The 25,570-nt window shown below is 45.7% G+C and overlaps 1 protein-coding gene and 1 pseudogene across 1 annotated transcript in view; one reads left to right on the top strand and one right to left on the bottom strand.

The window, feature by feature from the left end:
* The window catches only part of CCDC60 (coiled-coil domain containing 60), a 139,413-nt gene that overhangs the window by 742 nt on the left and 113,101 nt on the right, over positions 1 to 25,570 (bottom strand). Inside the window, exons 6-13 of the mRNA XM_039868275.1 lie at positions 23,692 to 23,782; positions 19,277 to 19,511; positions 12,479 to 12,563; positions 9,104 to 9,175; positions 6,475 to 6,537; positions 5,687 to 5,809; positions 3,321 to 3,452; positions 1,537 to 1,726 (exon numbers count right to left, since the gene is read on the bottom strand). Of these exons, the coding sequence (XP_039724209.1) occupies positions 1,537 to 1,726; positions 3,321 to 3,452; positions 5,687 to 5,809; positions 6,475 to 6,537; positions 9,104 to 9,175; positions 12,479 to 12,563; positions 19,277 to 19,511; positions 23,692 to 23,782 (991 nt within the window). The remainder of the gene's footprint in view (positions 1 to 1,536; positions 1,727 to 3,320; positions 3,453 to 5,686; positions 5,810 to 6,474; positions 6,538 to 9,103; positions 9,176 to 12,478; positions 12,564 to 19,276; positions 19,512 to 23,691; positions 23,783 to 25,570) is intronic.
* Positions 11,049 to 11,164, top strand: LOC120606917 (uncharacterized; annotated as a pseudogene).

Below are 25,570 nucleotides of genomic sequence, written 5' to 3'. Positions count from 1 at the left end.
TAAACTTCTTTTGGTTCATAGATCCCTTTGAGAATTGATGACAGCTATGGGTTTGCTTCCAGGAAAAGGTAAGACACAGAATGTAGTTTCATATGGATTCTAGATTAAGACACTCCACATCCAGGGATCAGACGTTCTGTGATGTTCTCACTGGGAGAGGAATATGCTAAGTTTAACTGGCTAGGGCTGTGAACTCACCTCAGAAAGTGGGGCGGGGGGTGCGGAGCCTGCATTTCCTCCTCCTCTTACCCACTAGAGATTGCCACTTCCATACCTCCCATAACTGGCATGTGGAAGGTGGACCCCATAACTGACAAGTGGAGGTTAGACAGTTAGTTTTGGACTATCAGCTAGAGTCTTTCCGGAAAGATCCTTATAGGATGCAGGGAATGGAGTCTGGATGTATGAATTGGTCTTCAGCGTCATCCCCCTTCCCCCACTTCTGACCTTGCACGCACATACACACACCTAGGTCAGCCTGTGGAAGAGCCAACACGGCATGAAAGCGCCAAGAGGCATGAGGATTTCACCATTTGAGTCATTTCTTTATCTTGAGCATTGAAAGCCCTATTAGAATGTACATATGCCATCTGATAAAATTAAGGCAGTGACTCCACTAACATCTGTTAACACCTTCGTGTGGAGATTTTCTCCCTTCCCCATCTGCTGATAACCTTTTGATGCACTAGGAACTTCCAGAGTGGGCCGGTGATGGTAAACTACCATGGAAAACCACACAGCGACACCTCAGCACCCTGGTGTAAAGATCTGAATCCTTAACTTGACCTTCAAAGGTCTGCACAGGCTGACCTCTTTAATCCCCTTGGAACCATGCACTTCCTTGCTGGCTTTCTTCCAAACCCATTGACTACCAATGAGTTCCTCCAACAAGTCAAGTTCTCTTCAGCTCTGGGGCCTTTGCATGTGCTGTCCCCTCTTCTTGACCTAGCCTTTCTCCTTCTCTTCATGGTGCTGTCTTTTCATCATTCATGTCTCAGCTTAAAAGTCACATTCCCCAGTCACCCTAATTAGGAAAGGTACCCTCTACCTTTACCTTAAACAAGCGCTCTTCAAACTTCGCTGTGCATACAGATCACCTGGGATCTTATTCAAATGCAGATTCTGAGTAGGTAGATAAGGTTTACAGCCCTAGAGCCCGAGAGATTCTGCATTTCTAACAAGCACCCAGGTGAGGTCTGTGCCGCTGGTCCATGGGCCACAATTTTAGTAGCCAGATTTAGAGGGCTCCCTATTACGCTTGCCAGTTACTTTATCCACTTGTCCATTTATTTATGTCCCTCCAGAGCCTCCAAGTTTCCAGGGGGCACCATTTAACAAAGAATATGATGTCCCCTGGAGTTGAACGACCAAGGTCATGTGACAACCCCTCTTCTATCAGATGATAAGCTCCGCGAAGGCAGAGATCTCTATGTGTTTTTCATTGTGTCCTCAGCACTTAAGCAGTGCCTGGATGTCGAGGGGTGATCGGGTGAGGGCACCCAAGGCATTGCGAGGGGGGAAGGCTGTGGTGGTTACCTCGATTGCCACGGCAATGTCTGGAGAGCACAGTTCCCAGATTCTCAGATCCTGTAGCACCTTGAGGAGGACGTGGGGCCTGATCCTCAAGTCCAGGTTTTCCCCAAACTTCTGCAGTTTTGCCAGGATCTTTTTGGCGGGACGGAAATTCTTCAGATCTTCAGGGAGTTTGGACAGCAGATCAAAGTACCTTCGATTTCAAGAAGAGAGGGCCAATTAGAGAGCTGCTGGAAATTAGGTCCGGGCACGTCAAGTCAGGTCGTCCTATCCACTCTCTTTCTACTAATCATGTGGTGTCTCCAGGGCAGCGTCGGCCTTTATCTGGGGGCCTCTCCTCCATCCTAAATGTAAAAGGCCCCCAAATCGGGCAAATTGTTAATTTTTAAGAGTGATGAAAGCTGGAGCATGATTTGCATTCTCATTTAAAAAAAAAAGTAGGGACATGCTTTAAAGAGATGCATGTATGATTTTTCTATCAAGCAGACGATGTGAAAAGGGACAGAGATTTTGAAACTTCACTTATGAGCGTTCATCGGGCCAGGGAGGACATCACATGGATACAACTGTGAGGTACCTTCCAGAATGCAGGAGGCTCTCACATGCGAGATAGAGGGTGGAGGGAGGAAGTATGTGTGTATTTCCCAGATCTCTGATCGTGAGTAAGCTTGGGCCACGGCTTGGTGTGTTCCAGTGGATTTTGAGAACCCTCCTGAATGCTGTGACAGAGTGTGAGGGTAGTTTCTCAAGATGGTGGGAACTAGGTAGAGTCTAACCTGGAGGTGGTGCAGGTGTGATCAGAGTTTAAGGTATCTCTTTTTAAAAAGGCAAGGGGGAATGATAGCTCTTTTGTTAAAAAAAAAAAAAGTTTTTCCCTATGTACACACACAGTAGAAAAATTTAAAGAAGGTATTGATCATCTACCATACATTTTGGGCTCCTTATGCTGCTTTATGTTTTATGTTTTATGATATATATATATATATTTATGTATGTATTTATGTCTCTTTATATATAAGCTCCCGTTCCACATTATTAAAATCATGGAAGGGATTCTGGGTACAATTGTAGACTTTCTCATCTTACTCTTAGATCTCGATTGACTCACCCTGCCAGGATGAGGTTCATGAAATCACAGTTCTTTAGACTCTGGTTCTGTGTTGTGGATGACCACACGGAGACTGGGGTTAGGCACAGCTTTAAATCCTGAAGTTTCCTTGTTTGTAGAGTGGGGGTTAATATGTACCCTTCAGGATTTTTGTGGGGAATAAAGTAGATAATGTATGAAAATTGCTTAGGGTGGTGTCTGCCATCCAAGAATCACTCAGTTCGTGTTGATCTTTGTTGTATTTATTATCGCCGCTGTGCTGTGGGCACAGTGTTCCTAGGATATGCCTGCCCAGTTTTATATCCTTAAAGGCTTAAATTATTTGGGGGAAATAGAGTGATCGCCCCAGAGACCTCAGAATCTAGAAGTCTTCAGGATGGTTTGCCTCATTTGCTGCTCCCATAGGGGCCGGGGACTTAGTCCTTATTTGCAAGGCTGAATTGAACACAAGATAAATATGGAGAACAGAGCTGGTTGGATTATCTGTGCTTCGGGAACTGAGGGGGTTCTTGCCTGATTGCGCTATGGACGTAGCCTGTTTGGGGGGCCCTATTGGTGGTCCAGGACAGTTTTGGAGCAATGCCTTTCTCTATCTTGAAGGATAATGGGATCAAATGTGATTGCGTAACCCCCTCCCTCTCCGTCAAGGACCATCTTATCTGGTTCTCAGGAGCGTTACCAGTGGTCTGCAATTTCTTCTGCATCTCCTTTTACGGTGGAGATTTGGCGTCTCATTTTTGCTATATCCTTTTGGAAATTTGAGACGAGGACAAAAGAATGGAACTTCTGGAGACCTCTCTCTTCTTGGCGCCTGCGTCACAGGTTGTATGAGAAAGAGGAAGAAGGGTCAGATCTGTTTCTCCCATAACCATCCTAGCTGGCCTTTGAGATCTGACTTAAACACCTGTGGCTTTGTGAGATCCTTCTTAACCTTCCCTGCTGCTCCTTAATTTACAATCTGGCTCGGCGGCAAGATGATACAGCTCTCTCCAAGGTGCTGAAATGTTCTTTTCTTGCTTAATCCAGTCACTTTTTAATTTTTCAAATAAAATTAGCCCTGAGTCTCTCTCTAGTTTTGATTGTATTCGCTTTCTCATCTGTTAAATGGAGGATACTGATGATTCCTAGCTTTCGGAGGTGAGAATCAAATAATATAATATGTATAATGTGCTGAGCTTAGTGTCAGACACATAGTAGGTGTTTAACTCATTGTTTCCTCTCTTCCCCTCTCCCTTATCATTTTGTGCATGTGTCCTGTCTTTCCAAGGAGACTTTATATTATGAATATAACCATGTCACTCACCTATATATGAATTTCAGTGGCTTCCCATTTTACTGAGAATAAAGTCCTGGGAGTAACTTGCCCTCCAAGGCACTGGACTATTCAGCCCCTACAATATTTTCCACTTTCTTCTTCATCCCTCCCATCCCTTCTTTCTCAGCAATATATGCTTTGGCTCATGATCAAAGTCTCTGAGATAAAATTCAACCTCCACAGCCAGGCTAGTAAGGCCTTTTATGATCTGGCCTCTGTCTATTCCTGATTACCTTGCAAGCAACCAAAGCCCCAGCCACACCTGGTTACTGGCAGATCCTGGCCCACCCTTATGGCCTCTGGGACTTCGCTGTTGCTTTTCTCTGGAACTCTCCTCCCTCCTACTTTTCCTGTGTGACTCTCTGGGTTTAAACTCCACCTTTACTCCTTAACAACTCGGTGACCTTCAATAAGAGACATTTCTGAGCCCACTTTTCTCATCTATAAAACGAGTCTAATAACAGCAACTACCCTACAGAATTGTTGTGAGGACTAAATGATAAACATGAAGCTCTTACACCCATGACAGGAGACATAGTAAGTGTCCTGGAAATAGCAACTATTTTTGTTAAACTGAAAATGTCCTTTCCTCCAGGAAGACCTTTCTGATTGCTGCCCCAGGCTAGGCAGCACATCCTTCTCCTGGGTTCCCTTAGCCCCCTGCTTGCTCCCCTAGTGGCCCTCATTGCCTTGGGTGGTAATCGCCTATTTCCTTGTCTGTTTCCCTCATTGGACTGGAAGCTCCCAGAAAGTGGGGGCAAATCATCCCTGAACCCATGGCCCAGAGCCGGTAGCCCATCCATGCCGAAAGGGCAACCTTCATTGAATGGATGAGTTCATTGGGGTGAATGGTCGCTACATTCAAAGGGTAGGCTGGGAAGGGGGGAAGTTATTGGGTTGTCAGAACAGAAAAAGAAAAGATTCTGGTGGCCTCCTGGTGCTCTTAAAAAATCAAGTTCCAAGTCTTAATTATGATGTGCATGGCTGTGCATGATGTAGCTCTCACCGACCACTTCTCAGTGCTCTTCAAATTTTCCATGTCCCTTTCAGCCTTAGGACTTTGTGTGCACATTTCCTGCTGGCTGGAATGTCCTACCACCATCTCATCTTGCCACCAATACCTCTTTATCCTTCAGGGTTCAGCCTTAAAGTCGCCTCCTTAGCGAGGTCTTCTCAGATTACCCAGCCTAAAATCAGGTCCTTTTGGTTTCTCTCTCTCTCATAGCACCCCTTTTCTCTTCCGGTATAGCAATGATCGTAATTTGGACCTATATACTAATTAATTCAATTATTTTGTTTCTGCCCTTATTTTCCAGGAGAGACTATGAGCTTTTTTTTTTTTTTTTTCTGGCTAAAGAAATTTGGTAATATTTATTTATAGTATTGTTCTTCATTAACTTATGAATAGTTTTTTCCTTAAACTTATTGGGGTGACATTGCCTAATAAAATCAAATAGGTTTCAAGTCATAGACATACAAACATACATACATACAAACATACATACATACATACAGCGCATTGTGTGTTTACCACCCAAAGTTAAATTTCCTTCTGCCACCAGATATTTGATCCCCTTTACCCCTATCAACCTCCCCTCTCCCTTCTTCTCTCTGGTGACTTTTCAAGCCCAAGAAACACGCCTTTGTTCCCTAGCTCTTGGCATCGGGCGGGCATATAGTAGGTGCCAGGTAAATGTCCTTAGAGCGAATGGATCTGCATGTGTTCTTACTTCATGAGGATTTCCATCTTGTCCTGCAGACAGAAGCCGGCCTCCTGGGCCACACTGTAAAACTTGGCCCTCATGGCGTTACACACCCCACTCTTGGAGTGGATGATGTCACGGTTGGTGCGGCTGTAGACACAGATAAGAAGGGCTTGGGGGGATCGGGCCCAAAGGACAAACCCATGAGACTGGCACCTCTGGGCCCCAAGGTAGGCCCCTTCAGTAGGGATTCCCTATATCCACTTGGGCTCTCTGCTCAACCTGGAGCCTCCCCCAGCATTCCCTTGCATGTGGGAAGGACAGGTCTTCTCAATAGCATCAGGCTGGTGGTGCAGGCCTTATTAAATGAGCCCACAGACAGCTGTCTGGTCACTTGAGCCCAGTAAATGTTAAGGACCCTCAGATGAAGGTGGAATTTGGAGCTGGGAGATTCAGGTTCAAACTCCAGTGCCACCCTTCTGAGCTCTGTGGGTCGGGCAAGACATTTCATTGGCTTCTCTGTAGAATGGGATAATGTCGCCACCTCACAGGATTGCTTTCGAGGAACAAGATAATGAATAAAGAATGCTTTGCTCAGGGGCTGGCACGGAGGAGAAATTAGTTGCCATTGTCAGAGTTGTTTCTTGCATCTTGACCACGAGCCCCTTGCCCAGGGAGTTCCTCGCCCTTCAGCAGTGTCTATGGCTTCGGGGAGTCTGGTCTGCCTTGTGTTATTTCTACACCCCTGGGAAGATAGAGGGTGCGGTCACCACAGCTCCTCTTGCCCATCTCCTTCCGTCGCCCATCTGGCTTACCTTTTAAACTTCTTCTGGATTGGTTGGCTGTGGCTTTCTCCACTTGTACTGCTGGATCTGTCACTAAAACACAAAGGGATGGTTTCGAGTTGCTTGGAGCCTGCTTTTCACAAAAAGGGCACCTCCAAGGTCCCAATGACCCCTGCTAGCTAGCCTCTAGGATTCAGGTAAGGGAGGTGGTTCTAACCAAGGCAGCAGTCGTAGAATACAGTGTGTGTTTTCGTCGCCCACCTTTTGGCCTTTGCTCCTACCGTACCCCCTTGCCTGGAGAGTCCTCCCTGTTTCTTCTCCACCCGCTCAAATCCTACAATATTTCATGGTCTATAGCAAGTTCTCCCTGTTCCGAAACTCTTAGTCCAATGTTGACCTGCCTCTGAGAGTTGGCAGAATGACACATTTTCTGGATCCCAGTTTCGTTTGTATAAAATCGGTCTCTCTACCTGGAAGACAAGTTCATTGTGGACGCTCCCATCCTCCTCTGTATACCCATCAGCACTTAACCTGGGGCTGAGAGCAGATTTGGTGAAGAGATGGTTGAGTCCTCCTAAGCATGCTCTCTTGGGTGTTTCTGACCCCAGACTGCCTCTTCCTTCAAGGATTCTTTTCTCTAAATTGGACCCTTGAGTAGAACACCCATTTCACTTGACTTTGGAGGGAGAGCTGGATTCAAAGCTCAGCCCTGGCAACACCACCTCCCCATCTGTGGGCAAGTAACACTGCTCTGGATTGTCAGCTTTTTCATCTGTGACCAATCAACTTCTCATGCCATTTGACCCTTTCTACATGGGGGCTGATTGAATCCTTTGAGTGGCTGCTTCCTCCTGTGGCTTTGTCTGGTCAGGGTTCCTGGTGGGGGCTGTGAAGCTCCCTTGCTCATGCTTATCCCTCTCCACACCTTCTTCCAGGTCCCCCTTTTGTGACCTGGGCCTTCAGCACCTTCTCTCCCACCCTGCCTTCCTTCGTTTCTTCCAAACACCCCAAAAATGGACTCAACTGCTTTATCTGTGTGGTATCTGTGTAAGACTGATTTTCTTGCCCCTATGATGTGTAGCTAGCCCTTCCCTCTTGGCCTTGTGACATCTGGAACTTCTTAAGGAAGCAGGCCTGGTGCTTTCCCAGACCTCTCTCCACAGGAAAGGTCCCGGCCTTTGCTGCTTTTCACAGAGGCTCATGGGACTGCACCTAGAGGTCTTAGACCTGGCAGGTGATGGATCAAATGCTTATCAAATGCTAGCTGGGATGCAGAGCCCCCGTAATAATACCCAGAAGGCTTTGTGTTGGATTCCAACCAGCTACCCCAACCTCTACAGATGAATTCTTTGGGGGAGCGTGTTGGCTTTGACTTTCTCCTGCTGACGGCTGACACTGTGACTTAGGGAGGAGGTGAGAAGTGAGGGAAGTTGTGTTTTTAGCTATGATAAACAAGCAAACAAACAGAAATAAACAGCAAAAGACTCTTTTGCTTGTCTCAACCTCCCCTTTCCTTGGCTCTCATTGAGTTTCAGCCATACTGGTCTTTGCTCCGTGCCTCTGAGTTGCTTGCTGTCTCGGGCCCTTTGCACATGACATTCCCTCAGCTTGGAACACTATTTCCACCTTTCCCAGTTGTGGGCTAGATTTTTCTTCCTTTTCCTTCAAGCCTCAGCTTAAATGTCAAACTCAGTCTTGGTCTGGTTCCTGGTGCTCAACGTTCACCTAATCCTCCCTACTTCTCCTGCAGAACGCTTTCTGTAGTCATGATTATACAGCTAAGTCTGTGGATTTATTCGATAAACGCACGATTCTCTCGTTAGACCGGCAGTTCTCAACCGTGGGCAGGATTCGGGGAGAATGCAGATGGAAAAAGGTCACATCTTTATTTTAACTAGGCTTGAGCAGAAATGGAAATCACAGGTATTTGCACATCACAGTACAATTGTGGGAGATATTTTGAGAAATCATTTACACTCGACACTAATCCAAAATTACGGTAGTTGCTGGAGCTGCCTCTGAGTCTTGCTGTAGAGTGCATTGTGGAAGGAGCTCATAGATTACTACACCCCAGATTTGGTTTTAATAACGTCGTCTATATTGCTATAGATTTCTTTGTAAACCTATGTAATTTATAGTATGCATTTAAAAGCATTTTTCTGAAAGGATCCATAGGCTTCCTCAGACTGTCAAAGGGTTGATGTCATGTAAAAGTTATCACCCCAGTCCAGGCAGTGAGATCCATAAGGGCAGACTGTGTTTGTCTTATTTGCTACCGAATCCTCCCAAACCTAGCACAGTTCCTGGCACACAGACGAACATTCTCGAGATGAATAAATGAAATGGGGGGGCAGATCTCCCCTCCCCCATTATAAGTCATCCAAGTAAAAAGGGAAAGACTGGTCTTATACAGTGCCCTGCCCACTTTATCCCTCCACTACTGGAGGATTTTGACCGTGTGGTATTCAGTTGTTGGAGAGGAATGCCTGCATACTCCCCTCCCAACCCTGAGAGTTTAGGGGCTTAATTCCAGTGAACAAGGAAAAGTTGCCCCTCCCTGCCCCACTTTCCACAGTTTGGTGAGGAGCATCTCTGCAATGGCCCCTGTAACCGTGGGCTGCCTCCCAACCCACCTGCTGCAGGCCCCAGGCCTTCCTACCTTGATTTGTGGGTGGTTTGCATGTCTTTATAGGCAGAATCACTCTTGATTTGTTTGATCATTGACAAGAAACTGCAAAGCAAGGTGAGTCTGTTAATAAGGCAGCAAACCTACAGTGCTCCTGAGGCAGTTATCTGCAGGAGGATGAAGCATTCTCTTTCTAGAGCAGGGCTCCTTAGATGCTACCGGATATAGGAATCACCTGGAGAGATTGCCAAGAAAATAGATTCCTGGACCATACTCCTGCAGAGTTGGATACATTAGGCCTGGGATAGAGTCCTACCCCAGAAGCTGCATTTAAAACCACACACACACACATACACACTTCTGATGCGTGTGTGCAGAGAGTGTATTTTTGAAACCTTAGAATTTCTCAGCATATCGTGAAATAATGCCTATTAAAAATACAGTTTTCTCTCGAGATTCTGGTTCAGCGGGTCTGGGATGAAGACTAGGAATTTGTATTTTTTTCATGAGCACCCCAGCTGAGTCTGATCTTCAGGGATGTTTGGAAAACACTGATGCAGGAATTTAAGAAAAGGCTGTCTTCCTAGACGATGTTATGGTCTGAATGTTTTGTGTCTCCCCAAATTCTGGTGGTGAAGTCCTAACCCCGCAAGGTGATGGTTAAGAGGTGAGGCCTTTGGGAGGTGATTAGATTATGAGGGTGGAGCTCTCATGAATGGGATTAGTGCCCTTTTATGATAGACCCCAGAGAGCTAGCTCGTCTTTTCCACCACGTGAGGTGACAGTGAGGAGACAGCTGTCTGTGAGGGAGCGGACCCTCACCGGACACTGCATCTTGATCTTGGGCTTCCGGCCTCCAGAACTGTGAGACGTAAATGTCTGTTTATAAACTATTCCGTTTATGGCATTCTGTCAGGGCAGCCCAAACGGGCTATGATAGATAATAGAGGTTTGGCCTTGAGGCTGGGGGGTTGGGTAGATTGGCTTTTAGGGGTTCTTAAAAACCCCAGAATTCTATGTAAGCCTTGATGGGAGCAGATGTGTTGTCCCCAGTGAAAAAAGGGGAATCAGGATCGTAAAGCGAGGAGGGCGAAAGGAAACCCGAAGCTCATCCTAACTGTCCCTCTGCGGCCGCACGGAGGAGCCTTTGATATCTGCTGCCTTAGCGAGAGATTAGGGAGATTTTTCTCCCAGAGGAAATGATGAGGATGGGAAATTTTAACAGGTTCTGGCTCTGTAACCATGGTTATTTTATCATTAGCTGCGACTGCAGAGTTTTGTGAGAACTAGGTTCCCGTGCGGTTTTTATCTTTGACGACCTCATGCAGGTCACTCGTTGCCATTCATCTCTGTCTGTGAGGTGGGGCGATGGCGATGGGTAACGGGTGATGAACCTGCCTCATCGAGGTGCTGCGAGGATTTCGTGGGACACTGTGTGTGAAATAAAACTAATAACCATCCCCAACACTGCCATTTACTGAGAGCTTACGGTATGCCGGGCACAGTCTAATATGTTAAATGCGTTTATCTCACTGAATGCTTAAAATGACTCATTCGAGTAGACATTATTTCCATAACAGTGATGATAATTTACTGGGGTAATATCATTTAATTCCCACTACATCCCTTTGAGATAGATTGTTAATGAGCCTCACTTTACGGAGTGTCAATTGGGCTCAGAGAGGTAAAGCAACTTACTCGACATCACATAGCAATGAAATGATGAGAGTGGAGATTGACCCTCGTCTGTTTGTTTCCAAGGCCAATGCTTTGATCCTGTACAATCTCATTTCATAGATGAGAGAACCGAGGTTTAGAGAAAGGCTGAGTGACTAATTCAAGGGCACTAGATTTTGAACCCCTAGAAGTCTGACTCCAAAGCCAGTGTTCAGACATGGTTCTATAGTGTAGCGGTTAGCATGTCTGCTTTACATGAAGAATGTCCTGGGTTTGCGCCCCAGTGGAGCCATGGTCCATGGTCTACGGCCATACCACCCTGAACAAGCCTGATGTCTGATCTCAGTAGCTAAGCAGGGTCGGGCCTGGTTAGTACTTGGATGGGAGACCACCTAGGAAGACCAAGTGCTGTAGGCATAAATAATAACAACAACAACAACAAAAAAAACAAAGCCAGTGTTCACACTATGATTTCTTACAAAGGAAGGAGCCTCATGGAGCCGATGTTTCATCATTATTGCCTGTTTCTAATGCTGATAAATCAGGCACAGCGACCAGGGCCTTAAGGGCCAGCATTGTCTTTGAGTGCCTGCAAGTGCCACCCTCCGGAGCCCTGATGCGAGTTGAGGCAGGAGCAGACAAATTCATCATTACAAGCGGAGGCGGGGTGTGATGCATGTAAAAGTGCTTGGTGAGCTGTAATTATGGTAATAACAATAACCGATAAGTCATAGCCGGCATCTCAGTGGTCTGAAGGCAATGATGAACCACTTCTAGTGCCTCATTTATTTTCAGGCAGTAATTTGCTTACTCAGAGGGACCAAAACTTGGGAAGGGAACTCCAGCTCTAGCCAGTGTGCTCTCCCAGGCTTTTAGAGGTCAGACAGTCTGTGGACAAGGCTTCCCACCAGAAAGAAGACACTTCAGGTTCAAGTGTGACCCCCCTGAGCCAATCACATTGGTCTCTGGCTTGAAACTTCAAAGGATTTTTGTTTCTTCTAGGATCGACATCAGAATCCTCGGGGAGGCCTCCAAGGTCCCCAGACAGACTTGCACCTCTTCCCATCCATTTTTGGCTGCATTTTAGTTCCTTGAAGGTGCCATGGTCCCTTTTGACCATATTTGCACATGTGCTGCCTATAATGTTCTCCTCTGCCCCCTGCCTGTCCTACCCCCAACTGTGACTGGCTAACTTTCATGCTTCAAAATCTCAGCTTAAAGTTTCTTTCTTGGAGGAAAGTTCTCAGATCCTGATCCCCATCCCAGATGAGACTGGATACCCCTATTATTTACTCTCACAGGTCTGAGTTTTCCTTCCAGAACCCTTCCCTCTATAATTAGTATATAGCCCATACATATTTATAAATATTCACTAACAGAATGAATGAATAACCCAAGGATCCCTGGGTTGCAGTGTAGCAGAGTGGTAGAGAATGGTTTTTCGGAATTAGAAAGGTTCGGGTTCAAGTCGCGGTTATACCATGAGCTGGGTGACCTTGAACAAGTTCCTTCCCTTCTCTTTTACAGCCTCATTTCCTGACTTGTGAAATAAAGAGATAATAATACCTACCTTGCAGGGTGGTTGTAAGAACCCGGGGAGCTGATACTCGTGGAAGTACACACCCCTCGGTGCTTGTTTCAGAGAAAAGGCTCCATGACTGGGAACTGCTATTGTTGTCACCGCTGTTATTCTGCTATCCTTTACTCGCCCTAGAAGTCAAGAGAACATACCTGGGCGCCTTTTTTTGCATCTCGTTATCCATCATAATTGTCCTCCGGGCTTCTTCCCAAACCATCTCCAGGAGCTTCTGCAGATCTGATGGGAACATGGGAGGTCACCGTTGGGAGGGCTCTCTTGAGACAGGATTGTGCAGGGCAGGGCCCAGCCCCTGGCCTGATGTTGCTCGCCTCTGTTTCTGACTGTTAGGGAGCTGGAGAGGGATGGGATCGGGGTCCAGAAGCAGCAGAGGCTTGTAGTGTTTGGTAGGTCCTAAATCTGACCTTGTCACTCCCTTGCTTAACACCCTTCAGCGGACTCTCCATTTGGCTTTGGGCAACATTTAAATCCCTCTGCACAGTCCCTGAGGTTCTGTAGGATCAGGCTGCTCTTTTTCCTCTCCTGTCTCATCTCATGCCCGCCCCCGCCTTAAACTCTGCCGTAGCCAGAGAGAACTGTTTCCAACTCCGGGAAGAAATCGTCTTGTTCAGGAAACCCTCTCTGATCCTGTAGACCTGATGTTCCAAACTGGTGATCCACGGGCTGAATATCACTCACAGATATGTTTGATTTGATTCGCTGCAGATGCCAGTCTTTTAAAACTGGAAGGTTTCACATAAAATTCCAGACCTTGACCTCTGGCTTCCCCAGGAAAGAATCCGAGATGGCGGGCTTATTCCTGCCACACTCTGGCTGTGACCTTTAGCCAGGCGTGTACTCTCCAGCTCCCCACGGCACCCACCATGACTCATTGCATTGGTCGACTTTTATTCCATCCCTAATATTGTTGCTTTTTACCTAGTGTAGAGATATTTCTTTGTATCTGACTGTTCTGGGTTGAATTATGTCCTCTCAAAAGATATGGACTTCTGAATGGGAATTATTCACATTCTTACCTGGAAATAGGTAAGATGTAATTAGTTAAGGCGAGGTCATTCTGGAGTAGGGTGGGCACCCGATCCAATATAATAAGAGGGGAGAGAGAGACACAGGAGAAGATGGCCATGTGGTGACAGAGGCAGAAATTGGACTGATGACGCATCTACAAGGCAAACTGCCGAGGCTTGCCAACGAGTACCAGAAGCTAGAAAAGGCAAGGAAGGGTCCTTCCCTACAGGTTTCAGGGGAAGCACAGCCCTGCTGACACCTTGATTTCAAATTCTAGCCTCCAGAACCGTGAGACAATCAATTCCTGTTGTTGTAAGCCACCCAGTTTGTGCCACTTTGTCGTGGCAGCTCCAGGAAACTGATACGGTGACACTCGCAGAATTTAAACAATGAACTGTATTTGGAGTAAGCTGTGTGCTTCAAGAAAAGTGGGAGCATGGATGTCCTAAGTGTTTTTTATGGATACAGATTTGCAAGTACCTGGCACTGTGCTTGTTGTTTATGGGTCTCAGTCGAAATTGATTGCCGAATAAATACCTGAATGACTAAGGAGAAAACGAGGGAAAGATTTGGGAGACAGTGAGTTAGATTTGGGGTGTCAGCAGAGGAGGACAATGCCGGCGGAGACACTTTTCACTTTCAGTAGGTGCCTGTAGTCAGTTCAGGCTCCTGTCTCAGAAGCCACACCTGGAAGGGTAAAGCCCAGTGCTTCCTAAGGCCATTTGTGTCTAGCCTCGTTTATGAATGCAGCTATTGGGTGCTAGTGACCTTGGAGCCATCTAGGCTGTGATAAACATCAACATTTAGCCATTTCCACTCCACCTTCCTCATTCCCAAGTAGTTTGTTTTCCTAGTAATGTGTGGTCATAATTCCATTTGACTTGAATCTGACCTTCGTTTTTTGTCTTATCTGCCTACCCCGCCCCCTACTGCCACACATCCTAGAGTCCGTGGGGTGTGTCCAGAAGCCTGTTAGTGAGGGAGCTGTGGTTGGTTCCTCCACTTTCTTCCCCTTCCCTGAAAACCACGCAGCAACATCTGACTTCTCCACCAGCCTGGGGGCGGGGGAGAGCGGGTGGATACCAGCAAATGACCCCAAATGGCACATTGGGCAGCTTTCCTAGAGGATCGTGTCTGAAGCTCCACACATCACTTAATACTCCATAATTTTTTTCTCTGCTTGCCAATAATGCCTCTGGGCAGGAATGGTGTCCCCCAATGTTAATCTTCATCTGCATAGCTGAGGTTGGACATGTGCAAAACAGAATAAAGCCTTGGGGCTGAGAGGCCCCATCTACTCTTCAAGCCTACCTGAGAGAAGAGACCTGTTTGGAAAGGGTGCGGGTGCCATAATGGAGAGTTTCTCCGAGGAAGACAGCCCTGTGATGGGTGCCTGCACTCAGAGGGAACCCGCTCAGTTCTCAGTTCCTACGACTTTCGGGGTGTCGTTACACACTGCTTGAGACAGTGGCATCCCATATTTTCAAATACCAAACCCTGTCTTCAGAGCAAAAATTCCGACTTCCTTCCTCCGTTTTCCATCTCTAGCCTGTCTAAGGATCTTAGTCTTAACTGACTAAACCCATTTCTTCCTCTATTTGGGGGAAAATAGGAGAGGTCTTTTTGTTGTATGGAATTGGATTGAGGGGGAATATTAGCTGGCATAGGACCCCTCTTTTTGAGTTGTTATCTAAGTGAGTTTCTCCTCTAACAGTTAGTTCTAAGGATGGGAGCTTCAAGATCGGCAGAAGGATCAGCCTGAACTTTGGTTCCTCGGGAATCCCCCCACCATTGATTTGGGGAGGGGATCAGTCCACGGAGAGGCCACAACCTGCTGTCCTCAGTGATTTGCACCCACAAAGACTTCATTACGCAGCCAGCCCTGGAAATTAGACCTTGGTCAAATGATGTGTCTCTCAGAATAGGATTCATGAATTCAGAATCAATTTTGCAGAGGTTTTTAGAAGGCAATTGAAGTCTGGGAAATTAATCTACTTTTATCGAGGCTGTGACAAATGGGATGGAGGTTAAAGTGTAAACAGAGGAAAAGGGTGGGGGGGGGCGGGAGTAGGAGGACTTTATCTCTGTGACGTAGGTCTCTGGTGGAAATGCATTTCCCGGCCATTGTGCATCTTCTGTGTGTCAGGGTGAAGGTGAGTAAGATATTGTTCCACGCTTGTGGAGAGCTCACATTCCTTTTCCCTTTCTTCCTTAATAATAGAAATTATGAAATAAATAATTCGTGTCTGTGTCTTTGCATATACTGTGTGTTTGTGTGTGTGTACAAGGGGGAGCATTTACTAATCCAATTTCCCGACATTCTTTGTAGCTAGGCATGGCCCTATGTCTAAATTCCGGGCAATGAGATTTTAGTAGAAGTGTATGGAGCTTCTGAGAAGGCTGCTTAAACTCATCTGGGACTGGGTACTTTCATCCTTTGCCAACTTCCTTCTGCTTCCAGACTCTAATGTGGCTGTGATGACTGGCGTCCCGGCAGCCATTTTGGATCATGAAGTGCTATTAAGCACGGTGGAGAAGAAAGACAGAAGGGATTAGGATTCTCGATAACCTTTTGGAGTCATTCTACCAGCCGTGGGCTGGTCTTCTTTAATCAGCAAGAAAAATAAACTTGCATCTTTTTTCTGCCATTATTCTTCAGATCTCTGTATGCAGCCAAAAGAAGTTCCTACCCAATACAGTATGATGTAGTTGTAAATTAAAATTAAGTACTCAGTAAAAGCAACTGCACTGTACTAAGAGAATTGAGAGGAAGGGACCCAGGAGAGTCAGAGAAGACAGTACGGTGGAGGGGATATTTGAATTGAGTCTTGAAGGTCGAGCAGGAGTCGACCAGACTGAAGGGTCAGAGGTGAAAGGGCATTGCGGACAGGGGAGGGCACAAAAGTATATGCATTGTTTAAGAAGAAGAAGAAAGTATTTTGGTGAGGTTGGAGTGCCTGGTGTAAGGCGTGAAGTAGCAAGAGCTGAGCCTAGTATAGGCAGTCTGGGGCAAGGTCGGATGCAATGTCTTAGAGGCAATGGGGTGTCATTGAAAGATGGGGAGCACGATATCAGATTTTTAATTTAGAAAGTTCCTTCTGGGTCAATATGGGGAAGAATCTGTGGGCAAGTGAGGGCAAGACAAGGAGTGGAGAGACTAATTAGGAGGTTGGAGCTGTCATCTACATGAGAGGTGATGAAAATCTGGATAAGGGGGTCCCAAACCGTGTAGGTACCTACACGGGTCAGGTGCCAGAAGTGATTGCCATGGAAGAAAATATCAAGATGCTCTCTTGCTCTTCCATTTCCCACTGTTTTTTTTAGAGAGTTGGGTAAAGCATAGACCTTTGAGGGCCAGATAATCTGGTTTCACATTCGAATTCTGGCTCCATCACTTACTCGGTATGTGACTTTGGGCAAATTATATATGTGCTGGAAGCTACAAGAATGCCTGACACATAGAAGTCCTTTAAAGTGTTAGCTGTTGTACCGTTGTCATCATCATTATCCTAAGGAAAACAGTAGGGCAGATGAGACGATAAGTGGCCGTACACCTGTCCAATTGTGAGCGGTGGAATGATTGGGGAGGGGTGGGGACAGTGGAAAACTAGAGAGCACATGCCCCAAGAGGGGCAGCTCCAGTTGAATGTTGTCACGCAGGGTCGAGGCCCATTGTTGCCACAAGGGCGATTTTTTTTTAAATCAGAATTTTTATGTTAAATCTTTTAATCTTAAAAAGCCACTCCTCCTGTTTTTATTTTTTATTTTTTTAAACCTTGCATGCTAAACAAACCTAAGTGTCAGGAACTGGCCTATGTGTCCCAAAATCAAGACAAAATCAAGACAAAATCAAGATAAAATCAAAACAAAAGCAATAGGAATGAAGAGAGTAGGGTTCAAAAGAGTTTTAGGTGATAACACTATTTGGGGCTGGCAGTTGGGTAGATTTGGGGAGAAGGTGGCCATTGGGGAAGGGTCTGTGAGGCCTCAGGTGGCATCATTCATCCTTCCTGTCATCACAGAGTCCCTTTCCCCCTCTGCTTTCTCCTTCCTTCAGCACTCAGGCTGCCACTGGGAGAACCATCTGCAAGTTTGGGGGCCGAGGCAGTGTCTTGAAGCTGGAGACACATCTCTGTCCTTCTTATTCAAGAGCAAGACTTTTAGAGTTGAAAGACACATTAATGAATATATCATTAATAACCACACAGACACTTTTGGAAAGAAAATCGGGTCCTGTTACTCCTATACTGAAAACCTTCCAGAGACTTCCTGTTGCACTTGGGATAATTCTGAAGTCCTTACCTTGCTCTGCAGATGTCGTGCATGCTCTGGCCCCTGCCACCCTCCCTGGCTTCATATCCTCAAGGTCTCAGCTCAGACGTCAGAGCTGAGAGAGGCCTTCCTCGACCCTGGCTAAAGTCGCCCCATTCCCACCAATTGTCTCTCTCTAGCCCGACCTCTTGTTTTATTTATTTGTTTGTTTGTTTGTTTGTTTATTCATTCATTCATTCATTCATTCATATAAAATATTATCTACAGTTGCCTTGCTAGTTATAGTTTTCTTACTTATTGTCTCTTCTTCTTTCTAAAATGTAAGCTTGGGGAGATCAGGTACTGTAACTCTCCAGGCATTCAATAGCTGATCAGTAGATAGGTATTGAATGAAAGAAGGTTCAAGAAATCCATAAGTCACACATTTGCTGATAGCTTATCTTAGTTCCTCTCTGTCTCAAATGATACTTCTGTTCAGTAAACGGTTTTTCAGGGCTTGGAGCCTTTCTTGGTCCCCTGTCACCAAGGGGGAAATTTTTCTCACTGGCAGTCATCACTCTGCGTCCTGACCACTCCCTGGATTCTTGCACTTTTGCCCATTTCCGGCTTGGATGATGATCAGGGTCCCAGTCAGGCTTTCTGGTCTACCTGGATCTCTTGTCCAACCTCCTCGAATCTATACTACACCCAGTCTTTGTCTGCTCAGCTCAGCCCAGGCTTGGTTGTTATGGGCATCTGGAGATTGTGGAAGAACCCTGGCTGAGAAGGCAGGCCCCAGCTTGGGTGCCGCTGAGCGAACAGCAGCTATGGATATGGCAGGGAGGTGTCTCATGCAGCAAAGTCAACACTTTTGCAGTGGGCCGGCCACCTCTCTCATGTCCTTGTCTTTCTCTTTTTCCTTTCTACCTACTCCAATCCATAAAGCCTTCCACAGATTTTCTAAAGAACTTGTGTCCCCCAAATTGTGAACCACTGTAAAGGTGTGTTCCAGAGTGGGGGATCACGGAGTGATACAAATTCCATATATAAAATGTTTAGAAAAGGCAAATCCTTGGAGACAGAAAGTAGATCTGTGGTTGCCGGGGGTCGGGGCTGGGAAAGGAGAGGATCTGCCAGTGGATTTGAGGTTTTCTTTGTCAGTGGGTTGAAATGTTCTAAAATGAGATTGTGGTTATCTAACTCTGTAACTTTAGCAAGAAAATCGTTGAATCGTACACTTGAATTGAGTGAATTTTATGGTATGCAAATTATAAGTCAAAATCTGTTAAAAAGAGACACAGAATTTCAAAACCTAGTAAGAAAAAATATTAAATATCTCATTAATAATTTTTATATACTGACTGCATGTTGAAATGATACTATTTTTTATAAATCGGGCTAACTGTAATATATTATTAACATTTTAAACAAAGACATTGATGACCAGTGGCTGTCTCCGAAGGAGAAATGGCTCGGAGTCACTCAGGTTATAGGATATGTTTCTGATCTCCACTGGTGTAAAGCAAAGGGGTCTAAGGAAATAGCACAGGGCGAAGGGACCCCTGTGTCCCCTTTAGTTGAGCTGGGGCAGAAGTGAACCAGGAGAGGTTCTCGATATCTGGCTTCAAGGCAAAGTGTCAGGGCAGATTGCTCAAACCTCAGGTCGTACTTACTGACATGGAGAGGTTCTTCGTCTGGCTTGGTTGAAGACGATTCATTGTCCTCGATGTCCTTACTGCCCGTTGCCTGGTTGATCACACTTGGGGGCTCATCTGAGCCAGGGTTCATGGAGAGCATGCTGCTCTGGGGAGAGGAGCCCCCACTAGTCCGAGACAGACTGAGTGTGGAGCCTCGCCGGCTTGGTTTGCGGCTCGTGGCACGTGGTGCAGGAATTTTGAATTTTTTACTCTGAAGGAGAGAGAGAAGAAAAGGGGGTTTTAGAAAGAAGGAAGGAAGGACAGGAGGATGGAAGGGAGAAGAAATAGAAGAAGGGTCGAAAGAAAGGAGGGAGGAAGCGAGGAAGGGATGGGAAGGAGAGGAAGGAAGGGAAGGAGGGAGGGAGGAAAGAAGGAAGGAAAGAAAAAAGTGAAAACCTGGCTCTGAATGTGAATTCCTTTTAGCTCTTTCCAAACACTATGAGATACATCCTCAGTGTGGAATTACCTTCTGTCACAAATTAAGATAATTTAAAAATAGGTACTACTTGAAGTAAATGCGATGAGACTTATTCTATTTAGTGAGTCCCACGATTGCCCAAGCAGTCACTACAGGAAGCCAAACACGAATTCCAGTGATGCTGCCGTGACCTAGAGTAATAATCATCAGGAATTGCTTTTTAACCTGTGGAAGAAGGTGGCTCTAATCGCTACATCTTGGTTTTTGACTCCAAATCGCATGCATCGACTCCTTGTTCACCATGTTGATGCCTGGGCCTCAAGGAATGAAGATTTGTATTAATTTGGGTTTTCCAAAGAACGCAAGGTGGAGAAATTCTAAGCTTAACCTTTAGAAGGTGGAGTAGGAGGAAGCAGAGTTGGCTAGTGGGGTTGCACTCTTGGGGGAAGACTCATGGTTATGGTGGGTCTAGGAGGGTCTGGATGACAAGTCCTAGAAGGTCTGGGTAGGAAGGGAAAGTCTTGTAAGGGGAACACAGATTTTTGTTGGAAGGAAAGGAGTCAGAGAGGATTGGTTACAGGGGAATGTGTGTGTGTGTGTGTGTGTGTGTGTATGTGTGTGTATACACACACATCCTCTTGCATAACTGGTGTTCTTTCAGAATGCACTAGGTGGGATCATATCCTCATTTAACTCATGACCCAAGTCTTAGAGAGGCTTCCTAACTTGCCGAAGGTCACATAAGTAGCAAGTGGTACAACCAGGACTAAAACGCAGGTGAGGCTAATGCCAAAGCTAATTATTATGCCTCGCTTAAAAATACTGTAAAAGCCTTTTTTGGTGGCATTGGAAATGCCCCTGATCCTGTGCTGTTGATTCTTTATGACCTTTAAAATACCAGGTTTATGATGGGGAAGAGTAGACCCTCAGCTCAGAGTTAAGAGCTCAATATGGGTCTGGGCTATAGTTTACACTCGATTCATAGAAACAATTTTATTTGATAACATTTAAAATGAAAGCTCTTACAGGGCAGACTGAGGTCTTCTTGAGATGAAACTCATACTGTTTGATACCCTAGGGAAGAAGACAGGGAGAAGTTGTAGCCACACAAACATTTAACAAATATCTAACAGGGTGGAGAGAATTGTATCCAGCCGGATTCATTTCAGGGAGTCCACCATATACGATCAGAAGTAATTTTTTCATTGGCTACCTTGTGTGTAGGTGGAACTTCCCTGCATTAGAATTGGGGAAGGATTTCTTGGTTGCACAGTGGAGGAAGAGGGAGGAAGAGGGATGGGGAAGGCTGTCAGGCTTAAGATGTGATCTCTCCTGTGACCTATCCCCCTTACCCAACCTTTAGTGAAATTCTGCACAAATGACAGAATGCTTCAGAGTGTAACCTACTGGGCAATTGGAGTATGAACTGGGCTTAACCAGATCTCCAAGGGGACATGTGGGTTACAAAATGACTGTGACAAAGCAAAAGCAAATGCCAAAAGTTGAGGTGTTCTCTTCTTGGATAAATTAGGAGCTTAATACAGTGTCCCCAGTGTCCTGACATTGCAACTGGTCAGGAGCTTGCCAGACTGATGGAAATTTCTTCAACTCTCTGCCATCCTGGGGAGACATGATATCAGGGCTCAGGGATAATATATGTAGAAGTAGCCTCTGCTTTTTTCATCTGAGACAATCTGAATTCCTGACTCTGAAAACCAGGCTCTTTAGATCAATGTCATTTTTAAAGACGAGACAGATTGTGTCATGGGGGCAGCCTGGAGTCTTGCAGTGAGCCCTGGACTCAGAGCCAGGGGTCCTCAGGGAGGCCTTGAGCAAGTCATTCGGCCTTGCCTCAGTTTCCTCGTCTATAAAACAAAGAGGAGGGACTGGGATGATCTCAGAAGAGCTTTCCATATCCAGAGTTTTGTGTGTATCTTCCTTGGGCTGGGATTTTATCCTGTGCTTCTAAAGTTTCCACTAATTAAAATTCAATTAACAACCTCAGCCAGGAAATCCAGAGTGAAAGTCTGACCCTTCCGATTAATTGATAGTGGCAGAAAAGTAAAATGGGGGTGGGGGGATGTGACAAGCAGTTTCAGCATCTCGCTTGCCCTTTATTGAACTGACTCTCTCTGAATCGACTTAAATCCCCAAATGCTCCTTCTCTATTTTTGGTACCTCACTCAGGAGCCGTGTTAAGCAGCTGCTGTGTTCCACCTCACCAGGGACTGCAGTGGTTCCTTATACTTTCTCAGAAGCAGGGGTCCCAAACCTGTGGCCCATGGAGAAACGTGTTTAACAGCCCAGGATTGTTTTGTACATGAAAACCGAGGCTATTGGTCGTTCTCGAGAATGATAAGCCCTAGGTTCCCATTCTCACATGGCAGAAATGAGCTAGAGCTGTGCAGTGGTTCTTCCCTTTAGCTGTGCAGGAGTATTCTTGTCTGCCACAGACCTCACCACTCCATATTGCCTTACTCAGCCTGACTTTTTTTTTTCATTTCTCAATTTGCCAGGCTCTTACGAACATGGCCTTGGCACTGACAAGCTCGGTACATACAGAAGAATATCATTTTCTGTGTGAGTTGATCAGAGCCTCTCTTTCAAAGTGCTAATTTTACAGGTGGAGAAAATGAGGTCAGGAAAGATGAAAGGACCTGTCCAGTGCCACACAGTGAACTGAATCACAATGGCTGAGCTAGGTCTCCTGACTCCTAATTTAGGGTCCCTCCACCCTCAGAGTAGATCGTGTTGCAGCCTAGAGTTTGACCCATGGATTGGCCCAGGGAATTAGTTTTGTGAGTTCAAGTGCAGCGATTCACTCTCTCCTCCTCCGATTTTAGTTGTGCATATTCCTGAAGGACATTTTTTAAAGGTCTGTGACTCCTGCTGCTTTTCGTGCGCATCTCTGGAGACAGATGCACGTGATATCTCCATAGCAACTTTCTGTTATAAAAACAAATGCTCTTATTGTCTCAGAGCTATGGGCACCCTGATGAAAGAGCAAGAAAATGGTGAAACTCTTCGTGAGGGGCAATTGTAATCCCGATACCATGGAGAACATGCATTTGAAGGCTCAGCGTTTCGTAAAGTGCTTAATAAACAGACCCAGGATTAACTCTTGGCTCTCATTGCCCAGCTGTGTGACCTCATGCAAGTCACTTAACCTCTCTGAGCCTCAACATCCTCCTTTCACATCCGGAGATAATAATCGTGCCCCAGAAGATTATTAGGACAGCCTAGCGAGCGACCTTAGCACAACCGGGCCCATTGCAATGACGGCAAAAAGTGGCTTCTGTAAATTCTATAACCACGACAATACTTAGCATTTTAATGTTTTTAAGGTGAGTTTGCATATTGTCTCTTGGGGTTCTTTACCAATGTCGTGAAGTAGGCGGTGGGTATGGGAAGGTTTAGCGAATGCTCTAGTTGTGTGCTTTCTCGGTCATCCTTACATACCTAAAAATCACCTCTTGCTATTACGATTATTGTGGTGCTTGTTTGTTGCGTAGATGAATTTAGGAGATTTGGGGTTAAGAATAGTTTGGGGTGAAAAGGATAGACTTCTCGATGTTCTCTTAATAAACACATGTTCTAATGTGTAGAAACCCTGTCTGTTGAATCACTTCTTATTTTCTGTGAGGAGTTGGCGGGTGGGGGTGGGGGTGGGGCGAGAAAAATGACTGTTATTGATTCAAAATATAGAGTGAGGTGAGTGTATTTCCTTCCCGTGATATCCCATTAAGCTGCTCCTCAATGCCCCCCTCTCCATGAAGTGATGTCTAGCCAAATGTCATTTTTCCTATAATCCCCCGATAACCATTTTCATTAAAATTGATGAAAAGCATCCAACAGCATGGGATTCTGACTTCCCTTCATTCAGAGAACCAACTAGAAAAGAAAAAATTCCATCAGAGGAAAGACTGGCAAAAATGCCTGTGGCCAGGCGGTGTCGTCACGCGCTGTCTGTTACCTTTGGCCCTGTGACGAATTGTTCCCACCTCTGTCCCATGGACTTGTCCTTATTGATTTTTTTTATCGTGCTCTTGCTTCCACCTGGGTCCCTGGGTGAGAAATAGCTTAATGAGTTTTCCGTTTTCAGAGTCTTGGTTTATTACAAGTTCTTTTAAGAAAATGCAATATATAGACGATGGAGGCGGTTGGTCTCTTCATAATTCCCCTCCCCCTCCTGGACTTATGAAGACGTGGGAGGGACAGTTCTCCATAGCAGGGTCTTTTCAGTGAAAATGGAGAGACCACCGCTAATAGCATGTTTGTTTCTGAACCTCTGCCTGCTCTGGTGCCTGAGGGTCTCACCATCAGGAGTACTTCTCCCATCCAAGTACTAACCAGGCCCAGACCCTGCTTAGCTTCTGAGATCAGACAAGATCGGGCGCATTCAGGGTGGTATGGCCATAAACAGGAGCACTTTTAAGTAACAGAGAGAATTACTGGGTGGAGTTTGGGGGAGCTTGTGGGGTGGATTGCACAATGAAAACCACTGGCTTGGAGTTTATTGAGCAAAACTTCTATAGGAAGTTGTATGCAAGGTGCTTCTGTGCATTCTCGCTGAATCATATCAACAAAACCTCCTGACATAGTCATTATCATCCCTTTTTACAGATGAGAAAAAAAAAAACTATGAATCGAATGACTCTCACTTGCATGGGTCCCTCCAGGGCCCCGTACCTAACTTTGTATTGTAATTTTGTATTCTATTTCTTAAAGCACCCCCACCCCCAGTTAAATAAGCTTCAGATCCCGCAAAACCTGGATCCTGCCCTTGTGGGCTGAGAACTTTCTGTGTATGAGATGGAAGCCCCAGTGGTTTCTGTTGGTGACATGGTCCATAATCCCTTGGGACCAGATGGATGAGCCAATTCAGAATTTTGGCATCTTGGAAAGGAAATATGCTTCAGTGGGGTCTGAGGCAGCATCTTGTAATCAAACACTTTGATTTTGCTGCAATGATATATAAGGAGATTCACACGAGGAGGGATAAATAAAGAACATAAATAGTTTCAAATCAAGTTTTACCACCAAGTCTGTTTGGTTTATGTCAGATACTGCTGCCAAATGAATGATGAAAAAACAGTTTTCATAGCCCTTTGGATTTTGGATTTGTGGCTCTGGGGTGGTGGATCTCGTGATATACAAGCAGGAAGACTCAGTGTGTGCTCTCTCAACTACCTCTACCTGTCTATTGATTGATTGATCTGTTGATCTCTTTCCTTCCTTGCATGCATCCATCCCATCCACCTTTCCATCTGTCCATCTGTCCGTCCATCCATCCAGTCTCTTTTTTTTTAATCCCCTTTTCTCTGCAGAAAGGTCTTTTTAGATGGCTGGCATCCTTTAAATCAGTTGGCTGTCTGTCACTTAGCGTAGACTAGGGACTTGGGCGAAAGAGATGGCCAGACCAGTTTGATGGCGAGGGGGAGGCACTGACAGAGGTCTGAAGTTATCAGGGGCTACTGAGTGCCAGTGATAGGGGAGATGCCCAGATACAGGAGGCAAAATGTGGTCGAGATCAACTTTATTTAAAACTGGCTTCTTGTGACATTGGGGGTCTGAGTAGCAGAATCAAAGGCCTTAACCTGCCCAAACGGGGAGGATATGTGCACTCTTTGGTGACAGAACGTATTGAGCACCTACCAGCTCACAGCCACAATGCAAGAAATGCACCCAGATGCCCAGATGGAAGTCAGGCTGGGGAGGGCGGGGTGAGAATGTGCCTCTAAGCTTTTTGTAAGACTTTCTGTTTGATTACACAATAAAAAGCCCTCTGAATAATTAACGGTGAAGCTCATTTAACGTTGGTTCTGTCTGCCTCTCCCCCGAGTAATCAAATT

The sequence above is a fragment of the Pteropus medius genome, unplaced genomic scaffold (assembly GCF_902729225.1).
Source record: "Pteropus medius unplaced genomic scaffold, Ma_sr-lr_union100, whole genome shotgun sequence".
NCBI classification, from domain to species: domain Eukaryota; kingdom Metazoa; phylum Chordata; class Mammalia; order Chiroptera; family Pteropodidae; genus Pteropus; species Pteropus medius.
This window is presented reverse-complemented; position numbering and strand designations above follow the sequence as displayed.